The sequence below is a fragment of the Raphanus sativus genome, unplaced genomic scaffold (assembly GCF_000801105.2).
Source record: "Raphanus sativus cultivar WK10039 unplaced genomic scaffold, ASM80110v3 Scaffold2001, whole genome shotgun sequence".
NCBI lineage: Eukaryota > Viridiplantae > Streptophyta > Magnoliopsida > Brassicales > Brassicaceae > Raphanus > Raphanus sativus.
This window is the reverse complement of record NW_026617310.1, coordinates 1-17,949: the sequence shown is the minus strand read 5'-3', so window position 1 is coordinate 17,949 and position 17,949 is coordinate 1. Positions and strand designations below refer to the sequence as shown.

Sequence of the window (17,949 nt, the reverse complement as noted above, 5' to 3'; positions counted from 1 at the left end):
ACTTGTTTCTCAGTCTTTTTTAGTCCTATTAAACATAGTTCTGCTGTGTTACTGTTATTCTAATAGGTACAAACAATGAGACTCACCAGGCTGTGCCAGACCAAAGAGATTGTAACAATCAACGGGAAGTTCCCTGGCCCTGCAATAACCGCTCAAGAAGATGACAGGATTGTCGTTAATGTTATCAACATGACCCCCTATATTGCCACAATTCATTGGTATGCATCTACATATGTACACAGTATAAATGCTAAGAAGAAAAACTAGACTAACAAGATTTGTTTTTATTATGTGGCAGGCATGGTATTAAGCAAAAACTGTCATGTTGGTATGATGGTCCATCTTATATCACACAATGTCCTATTCAGAGCGGACAGAGTTTCACATACAACTTCACAGTGGCGCAACAAAAGGGCACATTTTTTTGGCATGCACACTTTTCTTGGCTTAGGGCTACTGTATACGGTCCGCTTATCGTATATCCTAAATCTTCTGTTCCTTACCCATTCAAGAAACCCTTCAAAGAGCACACAATTCTCCTAGGTAATCTTTAATTCTTTGATAAAGCCACTCTGTTTCACTAGTTGCCTTTGCTAAGTTGTTTGTCATTTCATAATAATGTAGGAGAGTATTGGCTTAAGAACGTGGTGGAGCTTGAAAAACATGTACTGGAGAGTGGAGGACCTCCTCCTCCAGCAGATGCATTCACAATTAATGGTCAGCCAGGACCTAACTACATTTGCTCCTCTAAAGGTAAATACATATCAGATTGAAAAATGGTTTACATTTTACAACGAGAGAACAGATTATTGATCTTTATATTTCAGATGTTTATGAAATGGAGATAGTGCCAAGAAAAACATACCTGTTAAGGCTGATAAACGCTGGCATCAACATGGAGAGCTTCTTCACCGTAGCCAACCACAGGTTAACCATAGTGGAAGTAGATGGCGAGTACACCAAACCTTTTACAACAGAGCGTGTGATGCTTGTGCCTGGACAAACAATGAACGTTCTCCTCACAGCTGATCAAGCCACTGGGAGATACTCCATCGCCATGGGTCCGTACGAGTCTGCAAAGAACGTCAAGTTTCAACACACATCAGCGACGGCTAATCTCCAATACTTTGGTGCATTGCCTAACAGTGTAGCATTACCAGCTAAGTTACCTATCTTCAATGATAACATTGCTGCTAAGACCGTCATGGATGGGCTCAGAAGTCTAAACAGAGTTGACGTTCCAAAAGATGTTGATGCTCATCTCTTCATCACGATTGGGATAAATGTAAACAAGTGCAACTCTGGAAACCCAAACAACAGGTGTCAAGGCCCCAGGAAAGGAAGACTAGCAGCTTCGATGAACAACATCAGCTTTGTGGAACCTAAAGTCTCGATTCTGGAAGCTTATTACAAGAAACTGGAAGGATACTTCACATTAGATTTCCCAACCGCGCCTGAAAAATCCTATGACTTTGTCAATGGAGCACCAAATGACATAGCTAATGACACGCAGGCTGCGAACGGGACCAGAGCAATAGTTTTCGAGTATGGGAGCAGGATACAGATCATCTTCCAGAACACTGGCACTCTCACAACTGAGAACCACCCAATTCATCTTCACGGGCATAGCTTCTATGTTATTGGCTATGGCACAGGGAACTACGATGAACAAACAGCAAGATTTAACCTGGAGGATCCTCCTTACTTGAACACTATTGGAGTCCCAGTAGGAGGATGGGCTGCAATTCGTTTTGTTGCTGACAATCCAGGTATTCTTTTTTCACAGCATCACAAAACCCCACAAAGACATTTTGCTGATAAATTTCTTCTTTTTAATGAAACAGGGCTCTGGTTATTGCATTGCCATTTCGACATCCATCAAACATGGGGAATGAGCACGATGTTTATAGTGAAAAATGGCAAGACGGTGCTTGAGAGTCTACCTGATCCTCCTGCAGATCTACCAAAGTGCTAGTAGCTTTATTGAAATTAGCAAATGATGACAGGGGAAGAATCTTTTTTTGGTAACAACAACAGAAAGAGAATTAGAAGCGTTTCCATTTGCCTACGTCCTATTCATCTAGTCTTAGAGCAAATGAAATGTCATTTATTTCAAAAGGGATAGAGACAATGGTATAGAAAGAGAAAGATTCAGATTTTTTATTCATTTTTTTCAATATGATCCAACACAGAAAGCAGAGATACACAGTAGTCTGTCTGAAAGTATTACGAATTGCTACAAACTGGCGAATCAAATCTACCACACAGCCATTAAAACTTAATTATGGGTTAACCTTTTCAGAAGTCCAGCACTTCTCTCCTGTTCCACTAATCATGGATGAAAACAAAAGCCTCTGATTACTTTTCAGATTCAAGTAATCAACCTGTCATCAAGAGAAAACACTAATGAAACAAATATGCTAGCTTCTACATACGTAGGGAACATAAGAAAAAATAAAAAAGAAAGAAACCTTTTCAGGCTCTAGAAGCATTAGACAGTAATCAGGAACAGGACCACTTGAGGGATCTAACTTAACTTCTTGATCTGGTTGCTCACCATTGTAAGTAGTACCAGGCGCAGGACAGATGTACATCAGCCTTGACTTTAGAGAATTAGCAAACCAAGCCTTCTCTCTTAGCTACATCAAGAAATCAAAACAATTAGGTTCTTCCTTTCCAAGACATTACTCAGTTATGCATCTCAAACCTGAAGCTTGGTCTGGTCAGAACTCGATGCGTCAATGACTTCAACCCTTCCATTGATCCGAAACTGCTCCCAAGTATCAGAGAAATACCAACACATCTTACAGAAAAAAAAAACAACCACCGGTGTCAAAATCAAAGCATGATTATCTAATAATTCAAACCAAGCTACTCACCTCGGAGAACGGACACTGCTTAAGCTCTTGAATCTGCAACGAAATGCATAAAAAACCACAACATGAAACAGAACCAAACTCAACTAAAACAATGCCTACACAATCTGAAAAAATGTAATAAAGACCTTACGACTACGAAGATCGGTGTTGATTTGAATTTTGTCACTGTTCTCTTCAAATCCCCTAACCAAACAACACACCACCGACAAAACAATTCACTACACAACCAATCAAAAGCAGAGATATCAACACAATTCGTATCACCTGAATACGACGGTGCGATTAGAAGGGCGTCCATTAACACCAATCGTCGCCTACACAAAAAAATATCAAAATATCATAAAATAACGTGAAATCAAATACTAAAGAGAAGAAGAATAATATGAAAATGCATACGAGCTGAGCGTAAGAATAGTGTTTTAGGTGAGAATTGGCCTCGATCGCACCAAAGAGAAGCTGCTTCCATGGCGCTGCAGCTGCTGTTCCCATCCTCTCGTCTTCTTCACACAGTTTCGTCCTTTCAATGTGTTATTATTAGTCGTTGATATTAGTTAATTTGTTACACACACACATCACTATAAACGGCGTCGTTTGGCCTTTTACTAGTATCGTCGTGCCTGTTACTTATATGTAACGACTGGGCCATTTATAATTAATGTTGGGCCTAAGGACATGCGACAATTGACAAAGTCGTAAAGAGAAAACGGCACGCGAGAGGAAGCTTGAACATTGAAACGACACGGAATGTGGAGTGTTGGGTAGGAAGAGAAGACAGATGTCAACGTCAGTAAAATAACAGTAGATTTGACGTTGGGACCAGATCTCAGTCACGCCACGGACTGTGGGACCCTGTCTCCACCTCCGTTTTGTCGCTTCCTGTCGGTCTTCTCCTTCCTAATTCTTCTACTCTCTCCCTCGTCCTCTTTTTCAAAATTATTTCTCCTTGAAAATTCGAAGTAGGTGCAAATTTATACTTTATTTTATTATTCATTTTCCCTTTGGTATTAATGTATTATTAATAATTCGTCGTATGATTGTGAAAAATGTAGCCAATGAATCTATGAATTGATAGAGAGGGTTTCGTTATTCTTTTAAAACAAGGTCAATTTGCTTTTACAAGTCCTGTAGTATATCATTATATATCTAGAAGCTTACACGGTTAAGGACTTGAGGTTCTCGTGGATCTTTTTGTGTATATAATAAATCTCTTACTTCTTTGGATTATTAACATACAGTATAAGATGTTGATCTTTATCACTTTCGTTAAAATCATATTCAACTTTACAAAAAGAAAAATATCAACTTTACATATGTATGATGTAGTGACCCGTTGTTACATCTGAAAAGCCAAATATATATTGATTGCTAAGTAAACGTAAATGTAAGTAAATATTGGTTTTGTTTGGTAACATGCATTATGAGATGTCATAATCACACAGAGGAATAGTAAAATGACTGATTTTATCTTTAAAAGTACATGTTCAGTTGCAAGTTTGTATAGCAGAATAAAAAATGACTAGCTTTAGAATGTTATGGAGTAAGTAACTAGCTAGATATGATCTTAAAATTTTTGTGTGATGAAAATGTTTAAATTTCTTTGATTAAAAAGATACTTACAACCCATTATAATCATTATTTTGCTTTTGGATTTTCAATATTTCACTAATCTGATCAGTTTCGTAAAATCTAGATCGTCACATTGACTAGTAAAGTTTAAACTCGAGCTAAATTTAGGTGTCAAAGCCACTAATCACATGTGCGCAAGACATGTGGTGTATGTACATATAGGTATGGTATTTGGATTTTAAAAAGATAGGTATGCGATTTGATGGATCATAACATATAGTATGCAATCACAAAATGGGAGGCCAAGAAATATGCATACAACTCATACTTCCACTAACACTGGATTATACAATACATTGCACATATGAGTTTTATATTTTCTTAAAAGATATATTAATTTAACAAAAGGACATAATTCCTTACACACGATTTTTCTCTTAGAAAGGTATATTTTATTTAAGAGGGACCAGAAAGAGCTAGCAAGAGAGACCGGTCACGAGACATCATCACTAGTCAAAATTAACAAACCCAACTTTCTCTTTTTCCTTCTTTTATTCTTTTTAAACCCGAAATTTCTGAAAAGTTTAGTCCATAGGTTTCTCCCGAATTGGACGGATGATACTGTGAAATTACAAATCATAATATAATCTCTAAATCAAACAATTTAGTTCATATTGATCATCTAAATGGCATAATGCCAATTTATCATTTTCAGCAAAAAAACATGCTGCTCCAAATTTTACATTTAAGTCATTAGACATATATTTTAGTTCATAATTATGATCATCTAAATGGCATAATAAATGCCAAAATGTCACTTTCAGCAAAAACAAAATGTGATTTAAAGTTTTTTACATTTAGGTTATTAGACATATAATATATTTCAATATTTTTAACATTCAATAAACCATATTCAAAATATAGCCCAATATAACCAAATTCACTAGAAAATATGTATGTATATTTTGATTATGGATTCTTCTATTTTAATGCACGAGAACAAACAAAATGATTACTTAGATATATTCTCTAGTTGAAGAAAAAAGAAAGATATATTCTCTTAGTAATAAGTTAAAAATTGGGTACTACTCTTCTCCGTCTTCTTCGCTGGCTCATTTTTCATCATCCATAAAGTGAAAGGCAACGCTAGAAGAACCATCACTCACAAACAAAGAAAGAAAAAGGCAAAAGAAAGTCTCAAAAACATTCTTCTCTTTGGCCTTTACTCAAAACCCACACATATATTTCTATCTCTCTTTCTCTCTGTCGTCATGGACGCTACGAAGTGGACACAGGTACTTATAAGATCTCTTCCTTTGCCTCTTCTCTTCTCTTCTTCTATATTCTTCTTAAAATACTTCTTACTTTTCTCTATTCCATGAAAGACATGAATACTTCATACTTAATTTTATATATATGCATATTTATGTGTGAGCATATATCGATGAATATCATGGTGTGATGATATGTGCTTGTGGTTAAAGATGATACATAGATTTCTTAGGAGTTTCACATCTTTCAATGAAATTTTGCATGTGAGTTTTATCATTTTTAAGGTTTCGAGGTTGGATATAAAAGATTAGTGATATATTATAGCTCAAAACATTTTGAGATCTCAACCTTTTAATGTGACTAATCATTAATTGTATATTGAAAAATGTATGGATAGAATAATAATTATAAGTCATAATTTGTTATCTACCATTTTGTTCTTGGTGCTCATCTTTTTCATTACACACTAAATTCTATATACATATAGCTCTATAGGATACTAAACAAGGAAAATCTAATGAACATGTTCCATTTTTCTGTTTGACCAGTGCTTAAATTGAGAAGCATGATGAAAATTAACCACATGTTTATATCTTAATCAGCTTATTATATAAAATATGAAACCTTGTGGTATATATTAATACAAGTTTTTTTCAGGAAAGAATGTTAAATTTATTCATCTCAAAATTTATTAATATAGGTTTTTCAAAATTAAACTATATCTTAGCTCCTTTCTTGGTTTCTCTAATTACCTCTTTCAACTTTAATGTTCTAGGGCTTCCAAGAAATGATGAACGTAAAACCAATGGAGCATATTATGATTCCTAATAACAACACTCATCAATCAAACACCACGTCCAATGCAAGGCCAAACACTATTCTCACATCCAGCGGCGGCGTCTCAGCTGCAGGAGCCACCGTCTCCGGCGTAAGCAACAACAACAATACACCGGTTGTGGTGGAGAGGAAAGCAAGACCACAAGAGAAACTAAATTGTCCAAGATGTAACTCAACCAACACAAAGTTTTGTTACTACAACAACTATAGTCTCACGCAACCAAGATACTTCTGCAAAGGCTGTCGAAGGTATTGGACCGAAGGTGGATCTCTTAGGAATGTTCCTGTCGGAGGAAGTTCAAGAAAGAACAAGAGATCATCTTCTTCATCATCATCAAACATCCTTCAAACAACACCATCTTCACATGGCTTGACTACAACACTTCCAGATCTCAATCCACCTATTATTTTCTCAAACCAAATCCCTAATAAATCAAAAGGGTCACAAGATCTCAACTTGTTGTCTTTCCCTGTCATGCAAGACCAACATCATCATCAACATGTTCACATGTCTAAGTTTCTTCAGATGCATAAGATGGAAGGAAATGGCAACATGACTCATCAACAACCGTCATCATCATCTTCTCTCTATGGTTCTTCATCGTCTCCTGTTTCAGCTCTCGAGCTGCTGAGAACAGGAGTTAATGTTTCATCAAGATCAGGGATCAACGCTTTTATGCCTTCTGGTCCAATGATGGATTCTTCACACAATGTGATGTACACCTCTTCAGGGTTTCCAACGATGGTGGATTACAAAACAAGTAATCTTTCTTTCTCTACTGATAATCAAGGGCTTGGACACAACAACAACAACAATAGTTCTGGTGATGCTCATAGTGATCATCATCAAGGTAGGGTTTTGTTTCCATTTGGGGATCAAATGAAGGAGCTTTCATCAAGCATAACACAAGAGGTTGATCATGATGATAATCAACAGCAGAAGAGTCATGGTAACAATAATAATAATCCAAGCCCTAATAATGGATACTGGAGTGGGATGTTCAGTACTACAGGTGGAGGATCTTCATGGTGAAGCAAAATGATCAAAAGAGATTGTGAAATTAGCTTTCTACCCATTGGAGGTGCTCTAATTCTCTTTCATGATATTTTGCCTTACATAGTCACATGGGGTACTTTAGTTAAAGTTGTCAGAACTTGACTATCACAACATGGTATTTTATTCTCTTTTTTAATCAATATTTATTTTTAAATGTTTTATAACTGGGGCGGCGGTAATTCGGGTTGGTTTTTCACTTTGGGTGTGGATTTATTAGGATACATGTATAATGGATTTATGTATAGGTAGAAGAATATGTGAATGCGAATTTCGTGAGTGTTGCATGATATATGTATTCATCGTTTCTTCTATCTGTATATATAAGTGTTCTCATAATCTCATAAAAGAATATTCAAAATATCTTCTCTATTCATAAGTTTCTATAATATAGTCTTTTCAAACCAAAAACCATATATGTAAACAATTATCGCCATCTGTCTCAATATTCGAATTCGGAAGGATTCGTCAGTTTATCTTAATAGAAAAATTCATTGACCTAAGTCCAAGCTCGATGATGGAAAACTTGTGATTATTAAGTTCTATACAGGTAATTAACTACAAGAAAAGTGTCGATGAATACATGTATCATGTAACACTTAATATTAATTCCAATTTAGAACGAATCAGTTTATTTTAATAGAAAAATTCATTGACCAGAGTCAAAGTTCGATAGAAAACTTGTCACTGTTAAGTTCTATCACTACAAGAAAACATGCATATAACAAGGAAATATTACAAGGAATTATATTCCTCGTAAATTTACGAGTAAATTACTAGGAATTTACGATGAAACTGACTTTCGTTGTAAAATCCTATTAAAGTTACAAGGAAAAAACTTCGTCGTAACTTACATGTAAATTTACATCTATTTTATGAGGAAAGAGAAAATTCGTTGTAAAGTCCTTGTAACTTTACAAGGCTTTTACGACGAAACATGTTAACATTATCTTTTTGGTGAAAACGTGTTTTAAGTGTATTTTACCAAACTGATTTCGTTGTAAAGATTCTCAAGCCGAGCAAGTTAATTTCATTCCATTCCCTCGGTTTAGAGATTCTAGAATAATTTGATTAATTGCTATTAAAATTACACCTCATGGAGGAATAATTGTTGGAATCACATTTTCAAGAAGAAGCTTGTATCATTGAAGTCAAAGTATTTGAACAACAAACTGATGACATCTCTCTTATTGATCCGGATAACCGTCAATATGAAAATTTCCGACGTTATGATAAATAAGAAGGTGAAGACGAGTTCAATGCAAACAATGATGATCAATATTTTGTTGATATTGATAAAATCTCGAATGATTTAGAATGATGTAATATGTGTTTTAAATATATAAATCAGTTTAAGACTTAATGCATGTGTATGTTGTTTGGTTATAATAACTATTCATTGGATTTTAAGGATTAAATTGGAGTTTAGGATTTTAGAGAAAATTGGATAAAGAGGAAGATGTGGTAAAAAGGATATAATGTTATAGGTAATAGACTTTGGGGTTTAGGGATTTGATTTTCAGGGATTCAGATATAGTCCTAGTAAATTCGTCGTAATGGAGAACACGGGACTGGTAGATTCCTCGTAATACATGTGTCCTTGTAAATTCGTTGTAATTCATTCCTTGTAAATTCGTTGTAAAAATTTCTTTGTAAATTCTTTGCAATCCTTCCTTGTAAATTCGTTGTAACTAAAAACGTGGACATGGTAAATTCGTTGTAATTCTTTCCTTGTAAATTCGTTGTAATACTTTCCTTGTAAATTCGTTGTATATTAATCAGTTTTTAATTAGTATATAAGTCAGTTTAAAACTTAATGCATTTCTATGTTGTCTGATTATAATACTTGCTTTGGGTTTTAAGGATTTAATTGGATTTTATGGTTTAAGGGAAAATTGGATAAAAGGGATGATGGGGTAAAAGGGTAGTGTTATATAGACAACTGATTTTGGGGCTTAGGGATTTGATTTTCGGGATTTCATATAAAGTCCTAGTAAATTCGTCGTAACTGAAAACACGGGCCTGGTAGATTCCTCGTAATACGCTGTCCTTGTAAATTCGTTGTAATACATTCCTTGTAAATTCGTTGTAAAAGTTTCCTTGTAAATTCGTTGCAATCCTTCCTTGTAAATTCGTTGTAACTAAAAACGCGGACATGGTAAATTCGTTGTAATTTTTTCCTTGTAAATTCGTTGTAATACTTTCTTTGTAAATTCGTTGTATATAAATCAGTTTTTAATTAGTATATAAGTCAGTTTAAAACTTAGTACATTTCTATGTTGTCTGATTATAATACTTATGCTTTGGGTTTTAAGGATTTAATTGGATTTTATGGTTTAAGAGAAAATTGGATAAAAGGGATGATGGGGTAAAAGGGTAGTGTTATATAGATAACTGATTTTGGGGTTTAGGGATTTGATTTTCGGGATTTCATATATAGTCCTAGTAAATTCGTCGTAACTGAAAACACGGGCCTGGTAGATTCCTCGTAATACGCTGTCCTTGTAAATTCGTTGTAATGCTTTCCTTGTAAATTCGTTGTAAATAATTCCTTGTAGATTCGTTGTAATGTTTCCTTCTAAATTCGTTGTAACTCTAAAAACGCGGGCCTGGTAGATTCCTCGTAAAATTACGATGACTTTAAGAGGAATGGTGTTTCTATATATAACTCGAAACATGAATGAGGAATGCCTCCTTCATTCCTCTCAAACCACTCCTCCCTTACACCTCTCAAGGTATGTTTCTTCTTAAAATATTAGTTTAGGTTTTAGGTAATTAGTTTAAGTGGTTAGTTTAGGTAATTAGTAGGTGATTAATTTAGGTAATTAGTTTTGGTGGTTAGTTTATGTGGTAAATTTAGGTTGTGGTATTTAAACGACTGATTAGATTTTTTTTTAAATTAAAGTATATTTTATTTTCTTATCATTTTTATATAATTAAGTAAATTACTATGATTTTTTTTCAAGGTGGCTCCTAAAAAGAAGGGATGGACGGTGGAAACAAGCTTTGTCAACAAAGCCGCAAGAGGGAGACTTCGTCCTACTCTTCCAGACGGAACCCGTAGATGAAGTACGAGATTCTCCGGGAAAGAACGTCCCCAACAACTACTTTGACGGTGTCCTACCTTAGTTTTTTTTTTTTTTTTTTTAAATTTTGTTTCCATTATAAATTTGAATATTACTTTATGACATTTATATAATTTCTTTCAAGTAATTAAATTTCCAGTATTTCATTTTATAATTTAAATATTTTAAATTTTGAATATTTTATAAAATTATAATAATACCTCAATGATTTGTAATGGTTACAAGGAGTTTACAAGGAAATACTTGTAAAATCCTCGTAAACTGTACAAGGAATTTACAAGAAAATACTTGTAAATTCCTCGTAAAGATTACAAGGACTTAACATAGAAGGACTTGTAAATTCGTTGTAAAATGTACAAGCACTTAAAGACGACTTTACAAGGAAACTGTACTAGTCTTTTACGACGAAGGGTAACTACGAAATTACAACGAAATCTTCTCTTCGCCTTTACGACGAATTTATTTCGTCGTAAATGTTACAAGGAAGTTACAACGAATCTTCCGTTACGACGGACGTTTTACAACGAAACGCTATTCCTTGTTATTTCGTTGTAAGCTTCCTATTACAACGAATTAACAAGGAATATGGCCCTTGTAATTGATATGTTTTCTTGTAGTGTATACTGGTAACTACAAGAATAATGTCATAGAAAATAGTACGCTTTAGCACATTCTGAAACTGAAAAAAATCAGCATGAGGATGGTTAAATCTTAATTATTTAAATCTTATGTTATATGTTTATCTGTATAAATATTTATGTTTAATTATGTGATGAATATATAACAAAAAATAGCTATGAACTTTAAATATCAATAGTATCGCATGGGTGAAGTTGAAATGAGTAACTAGCAATTTGAAAGAGATAGGGTAAAGGATGGATCATAGCAGCTTTCATTTCTCGAAATGAAATCATTTTTTGCTTATGCCCGTACGTGACATCGCATGTACTGCATAATGATATTCGATTCCATGAATCAATTATTTAAGATGGAAAAGTCATGTAAACTTATTGGACATATCTAAGGAGAATAATAATAATATGTGCGTTAATGACTTGAATAACGAGGTGCCACTCATATTTTAAGATGTACCGGCTCTGAAAAACCAATAACTAGCATATAGAGAGAAGACTTTTTCGGGAAATTCACACATACTTTAAAAATAAACCAAACGCGATATTCTCCTGCCGTAGAAGATATCTTAGACTTATTCGCGCATGCTCGCTTTATACGAATAAATATTTACAACTCATTGGATTGAGTCAACTATACGAATTAAAATATTCGAATAGAAAGATGTTTTATTTAGCCTAAAAAAATCGGAAAGTAGATGTAAGAGGAACAAGCCTCCAAATTAAAAAGTGGTGAACTTCTTGGAAGATTAGAGGTGGTTGGACACACACAAAAAAAAAGCTTTTTAGTTTCAAAAATAATTCCAGTTACTTAACAAGATACGATTGTTCCAAAAGAATGTAAATATTTGTGTTCCAATCCTTAAATATTAAAGAAAATTCATCAGTAATTATTTGTGGCGTAAGAATGGTTTGTACATGGTTCGTGACGCAAAAGGAAGCATCGATATATGGTTTAGTAGTAGTACTCACCAGAAGAACAAATACATACTAGGGACTAAAGTTACTTTGGATAAATCAAACAATGGAGTTCAGGTGCATGAGGTTGATTTTCGAAGTCAAACTCTTTATTAGCTTGTCTTATCAAAGAAGACTATTGACACCAAATTTAGATCGTATCATCCAATAGCAACAACAGTACGAAACGGCATGTTATTTAGGATATGTTTTAATTAAACTCTAACTCGGCCTTATGAAATTCTTTAGAGGTATCCTAACAGAAATTTCTTGAATTATCTTCTTCTTTTTTTTCTTGAATGATCGTTTACCTAAATTTACTTGTATATCAACGAATAATAACGACATCTCAAATCAGTTAGCTAGGGACTTGGACGGAGAAAGAGAAATATATTAAGTTGATGTGTCGTTATCATTGTAAGAGAATCCAATTCATAAACATGACACTACAACAACAAAACAAAAATCGAAAGATCCGACGACACAAGAAATCAAGAAAACGAAACTTCTGCGAAATTTACGTAATTATCTCTCTTCTCTTTCAACTTGATGATAATAATAACTTACGAGTCGGCCCATTCGAAGTTTCTACGAAGCTACCTAATAACCAGGTGTCTTCGTTCCAGACAAAACACATCATTTTGAGATGTGATCACAGCCGTTCATTTCTTCAACTCTCACAATCCCAACAGCGATAGTTTCAAGAAGTGAGTTTATAGACCACACGATTATGTTCGAACGTGACAACAACATCTGTACACATACGCCAACTCGCACTTTGTATATCTATCTACTCCCATTGGACTCAAATCAATCAAAAGAGTTCACAAATTTTCTTCTCTCCTTATGGAACCACCAAGCAAGAAACCTCTTGTACTAGAAACTACTACTACTAGTACGAAGATGGAGACCAAATATGAAGATATGTTACCGATCATGGCAGAGAAAATGGACGTTGAAGAGTTTGTATCAGAGCTATGCAAAGGTTTCGAATTGCTAGCGGATCCAGAGAGAGATCTGATAACAGCTGAGAGTCTAAGGAGAAACTCGAGGGTACTTGGGATTGAAGGAATGAGCGAGGAAGATGCGCAAGGAATGGTTAGAGAAGGAGACCTCGACGGAGATGGTGCTCTTAACCAAACCGAGTTCTGTGTTCTCATGGTTCGGTTAAGCCCCGAGATGATGGAAGATGCAGAAACTTGGCTGGAGAAAGCTATCAGCCAAGAACTTAATAATCACAATCATTCTTCTCTGCCTTGATGAATAACCTTTTCTTGTGCATTCTCTTTCTTTCTCCTAAACTTTTGAATGTTTCTGAATATTTTCAAAGCTCTTTTGGCATGAACAATTGAATGATTTAGAGAGAATCCAACCTTTTGTCATTATTTTCATTATAAGCTATTAAAACTTCAAGCACATATAGCAGTAACGCAAGTACCATTCAAGTAGCAACTGGTGAAAACTTGATCTAACACACTTAGTTCTAGTTACAGACTAACAAAGCACACAACCATTCAGGGATCCACCATTCAGAGATCCATTGTAGAACAACATCTTCAATATCTTGCTTTTTGAATAGGAGACCGGCCATTAAAATCACAAACAAACAAAATGTCAAACAATTAGAGAAAATGTATCATTAATAACCTATACAGCTACAAGCCTAGGTATCATTAAATGTCAAACTCTTTAAGAGCATCATTAGTGGTATAATTTCTCTAGAGAATACCTCAACCATTTAATATTAATATAAGTTAGTTATGTAATTAAAATTTAAGTTTAAAAAACAAATTTTGATCACAAGATGCCACATGTAACTTTAGTCTCTAAGAGCATCTTCAACCCATTGCTATTTTTACCTCTATAATAGTATTTAAAGGTGAAATTGCTCCAACTCACCTCTATTTTTTCCTCTATAATAGAGATCTCTATTTTTTCCTTTATTTATAGAGGAAGAAATAGCATTCATCTATTTTTTACTCTATAAAATAGAAATTGCTATTATAGAGAAATACATTGGAGCATATCTCATCTCTATTATAGAGTTCCTCTATTTTAGAGGTGAAAATAGCAAAATACATTGGAGATGGTCTAATAAAGTTGTAAACGTTTCACATGTTTTCTCTTCCTCTCTTCTGATTTTATAATATTTTAGAATTATTTTTAATTGAGAAATGCAGCAAGAAACAATTGCTGCTCATGCTCTAAGCATTACTAATATTACAGTTATAAAACCAAAAATACATGATGTATCACACATCAAACAGCAGTAAGAGAATATTACTCTCAGAGGCACATTATGACTTCTTAATATCACAAAAGAACACATTCCTATATCACACACTTTCCACCCACCTCTTTTACTCTTATAACCTTCAACTAAACCTTCTAACCAAACATTATATTTAACTTGAGTCTAGTTAAAAAAAAAATTAATAATAATGAAAATAATGATAATAAACATTATCGATATTCTCAAGAGCTTTCTCCTCTTCGTACTTTTCAATCTAAAATTGAAAACAGAGAAAACCTAATTATTATCTAGACTATTGATACTCTCCTCTTCAGATCTCCTCTTGATTTTGGAATCCCCTTCTTCTTCATCTTCTCAATCTCTCTCCTTCTTCATCATACCCTTCTGTAATCATCTCCATTACCGCCGTTAATCTAAACCTCAACCCCGACAGTTCTCTACTTACCCTCTCCAATCATCTCCATTGACACCGTGGTCTCTCGACATGGAAGGTGTGTCCACACAATCTATCTAAGCAACTAATTGCCTGTTGTGATACGCTTTGATTCAATTGTATGTGAGAGACGGTTGATTCAAAAAAAAAAATAGATCCGGAGATCCCAGAAGACAAACATCTCTCACCATCTTGAACAAGGCGGTGATAGTTATGAACGGTGGTGCTCAGTCAAATGGAAGAGGTATTGGACACCGTGGTAGAGATGGCGGTGGATGTTATAGTGGAGGTGGTGGTGGTTAGGGAGGTGGCGGTGGTGGAAGGTGGTAATGGAGGTGGAGGAGATCGTGGAGGCAGTGGTGGATACCATAGTGGAGGTGTTGGTGGTTATGGAGGTGCATGTAGTGGATCCAAAGTTAATAATGGAGGTGGAGGAGATAGCGGAGGCGGTGGGGGTTATGGAGGTGACGGTGGATCTTTTGGAAATGTGTGTGTGGATATTGTTGATGTGGTCGGAAGAGTTGTGGATAATGGAGGTGGAGGAGATAGTGGAGGTGGTGGTATGTATGGAGGTGACGATGGCTCGCTTGGTCAATGTGTGTGTGGATGTTGTTTATGTGGTCGGAAGAGTTGTGGATGAGGCTCTTGTGGTCAGACTTGTGTTGATATCATCATAAGAGTTGCAGACGGCCTCTCGAAGGTGGATACAAAAGTGGTAATAGAAGTGTAGGTGATAGTGGAGGTGGTGATCAAAACAAAAGTGGTAACGGAGATGGAGGAGAAAATAGTTATGGACAAGAAGAATTGTGTTAACGTTTTCATAAAGAAGATATGCTATTGGATGTTTGAATTTTAAGATTTTGTACAAACAAGTGCAAGCTTTAGTATGCAATGTCTGGGAACTTTGTTAGAACATGAACCTTGACCATAATATGTCGTCCACATAAATCCATCCACAAAATCTCGTCCATGAAACCTTGTCCATGAAAACTGATTAACGAACATGAAAGAGTTGAAGAAGAAATGCAAAGGAAAGACACCGAAATTAAACATCTAAAGGAGAATTTCAAAGTAACGGACGGTCCAAATCAATTTCACTTTATCACATCCAAAGTACTTATTTACTTTGACATTAATTGCAACTGAGTCTTCCACTAGTTACAAACCGAAAAACCACGTAACAATTAATTACAAAGGGAACGAGAGGAAGAACAATATACTTACGCCACACAAGGGCAATAATGGTCAAGAAAAGGACAGCTGTTGTCAAAAAGTGTCTCAAACTCATAATGTGTCTGTCAATGAAAAAAAAAATACAATGTGCCTGTTTCCGTAAGTCTCTCCAGCAGTAAACCAAAAATGTCACTTTTAAAAAGTAGAGGGGGTATATTTAGTGGTTCCTTGATGCATTTTTCTTAGCTTGTTTTGTATGCAATCCCAAGTAACTAAAGTTTGACTAAAACTATTAAACTAGTAATGAGAAAAAAACTAAAGTTTGATTAACTAGTAATGAGCAACAAAAGTTTTGTTTTTTTCTCTGAATAATCCATTGCTTCATTGTGCTCATTGTTTGACATTAACGTGTTTTATTCACATATAATCCCGACTAAACCATTCAATGTGCTTGGGGATTTTGACAATTCTAAACAAAGAAAACGTGTTTCGGACTTGGACGTAATAGTCTTTCTTTGAAGTTGCCATTACTAGTAAAGAAAGATCCTTCGATAAACCAATTTTATAATCTGACTAATAAGTCTATATAGCATGAACTAATAAAAGTTGAATAAAAATCGTTTACGCTATAAATGAAGGTCATGCGATGATGCGAAGCTTAAAATTTCCATACCTTATGTAGTGTATCGAACTCTTAAGACGACCATTAGATGCAACATAGCATGGGCCTTTACGCAAATGATTTTTTTTCACAATGGTACATGTTGCAATTGCATGATGAATAAGAAGATTGTTAATAGGTACAAGTGGGTTTTCTTGGCATCATTTGATCGAGTAGCAGTCTTTGTTCTGAGACCTATTATGAAAGGCCCACTAGTGTTTGGATGTTCCAATTTTGTGTCTTTTTTATCATCAACATACCGACTTAACTAAAACTATGTGTACTATTTTGGTAATTTTTTGTCTATGTTGATCTTGGTAACTCCTAATGTCTAATTGTAAAATATATTTGAATGTTGTTATTGTTGATTCAGTAAATATGTTGTTTGCCGAACTTCACTTCGTGTTCATAATACCTTCACCTCCAGATTCCTTCTTAGCCGCTAGAACCAGCTTCTTTAATCATGTCTACATCTTTAAGCAAACATACCTTTTAGACATTATAAAATGCAAGAGGAAATGAGTATGGATGGCTCTATAGTTGTCAATGTATTTTTCTCCTTTGATGGTCCCAAAAGCATAATTAAGGTTCAATATACATCAACCTAAGTTAGACGTTGAGGTAGATCATGTCTGTATTTCCTTCTTTACGGGGCCTTCAAATTTTCATTTTCACAACATGGACTATTATTCATTTTTCAATAACTTTTCATGTTTTCTTACTTAATCATATATAATGACTTAACAAAATGCAAAATAACTGAAATTTGTGATGATATACTTGAGACGGGTACTTCTGATTCCCAATAAGCACAGCCTATAATACATTTTGAATCATTGTACAGTATATGCTGTCTTAAATGAAAAACGAATTAGTGGCTCAGGCCCAGAGTAGTGACCAATACATTTCATAAATTTAAAATTTATGAATATTAAAAGAAAGCTGAAGAAGATGCTTAGTACAGAAATACTTTCTACCGCTCATCAGTATTCGATGTTTGGTTTCTGAAGCTTCGCTTTCTATTTTTTATTTAATAATCACTTGAATAAAACTAGTTGCCTAAAAATTCAACCTAAATGAAATAATATCAACCGTTCGTATAAATAAGTATAGAGGTTTGGTAAAATAGAGAACATAGGAATAAT

General features: G+C 34.6%; 5 protein-coding genes across 7 annotated transcripts; 4 read left to right on the top strand and 1 right to left on the bottom strand.

The window, feature by feature from the left end:
* Positions 1 to 42: 42 nt before the first annotated feature.
* On the top strand, positions 43 to 2,165 carry LOC130494451 (laccase-6). Of its 2 annotated transcripts, XM_056999685.1 has the most exons (5): positions 45 to 218; positions 299 to 543; positions 625 to 753; positions 828 to 1,769; positions 1,845 to 2,165. In XM_056999685.1, exons 1-5 carry the CDS (start codon positions 76 to 78, stop codon positions 1,973 to 1,975), a joined length of 1,590 nt encoding a protein of 529 aa, XP_056855665.1. In that variant the 5' UTR covers positions 45 to 75; the 3' UTR covers positions 1,976 to 2,165. The 2 variants fall into 2 exon arrangements, with proteins under 2 accessions (XP_056855664.1, XP_056855665.1); XM_056999684.1 differs by having other exon boundaries at positions 43 to 218; positions 828 to 2,165.
* LOC108855551 (pyridoxine/pyridoxamine 5'-phosphate oxidase 2) lies at positions 2,137 to 3,436 on the bottom strand. The gene is made up of 7 exons (XM_018629398.2): positions 3,276 to 3,436; positions 3,144 to 3,193; positions 3,005 to 3,062; positions 2,880 to 2,912; positions 2,708 to 2,803; positions 2,472 to 2,639; positions 2,137 to 2,384 (listed from the first exon to the last, which is right to left on the bottom strand). Exons 1-7 carry the CDS (start codon positions 3,366 to 3,368, stop codon positions 2,283 to 2,285), a joined length of 600 nt encoding a protein of 199 aa, XP_018484900.1. The 5' UTR covers positions 3,369 to 3,436; the 3' UTR covers positions 2,137 to 2,282.
* A 2,114-nt stretch (positions 3,437 to 5,550) lies between these two features.
* Positions 5,551 to 7,971, top strand: LOC108848504 (dof zinc finger protein DOF2.5). 2 transcript variants are annotated; one of them, XM_018621894.2, is made up of 2 exons: positions 5,551 to 5,740; positions 6,493 to 7,971. In XM_018621894.2, exons 1-2 carry the CDS (start codon positions 5,717 to 5,719, stop codon positions 7,585 to 7,587), a joined length of 1,119 nt encoding a protein of 372 aa, XP_018477396.1. In that variant the 5' UTR covers positions 5,551 to 5,716; the 3' UTR covers positions 7,588 to 7,971. The 2 variants fall into 2 exon arrangements, with proteins under 2 accessions (XP_018477396.1, XP_018477395.1); XM_018621893.2 differs by lacking the exon at positions 5,551 to 5,740 and adding an exon at positions 5,773 to 5,980.
* A 5,062-nt stretch (positions 7,972 to 13,033) lies between these two features.
* Positions 13,034 to 13,650, top strand: LOC108849481 (calcium-binding protein KIC). Its single transcript, XM_018623034.2, has one exon. The coding sequence runs from the start codon at positions 13,130 to 13,132 to the stop codon at positions 13,541 to 13,543; it is 414 nt and encodes a 137-aa protein (XP_018478536.1). The 5' UTR covers positions 13,034 to 13,129; the 3' UTR covers positions 13,544 to 13,650.
* A 1,555-nt stretch (positions 13,651 to 15,205) lies between these two features.
* Positions 15,206 to 15,610, top strand: LOC108851098 (glycine-rich RNA-binding protein 7-like). The gene has a single exon (XM_018624519.1). It carries the CDS (start codon positions 15,206 to 15,208, stop codon positions 15,608 to 15,610), a length of 405 nt encoding a protein of 134 aa, XP_018480021.1.
* The last annotated feature ends 2,339 nt before the right edge of the window (positions 15,611 to 17,949 follow it).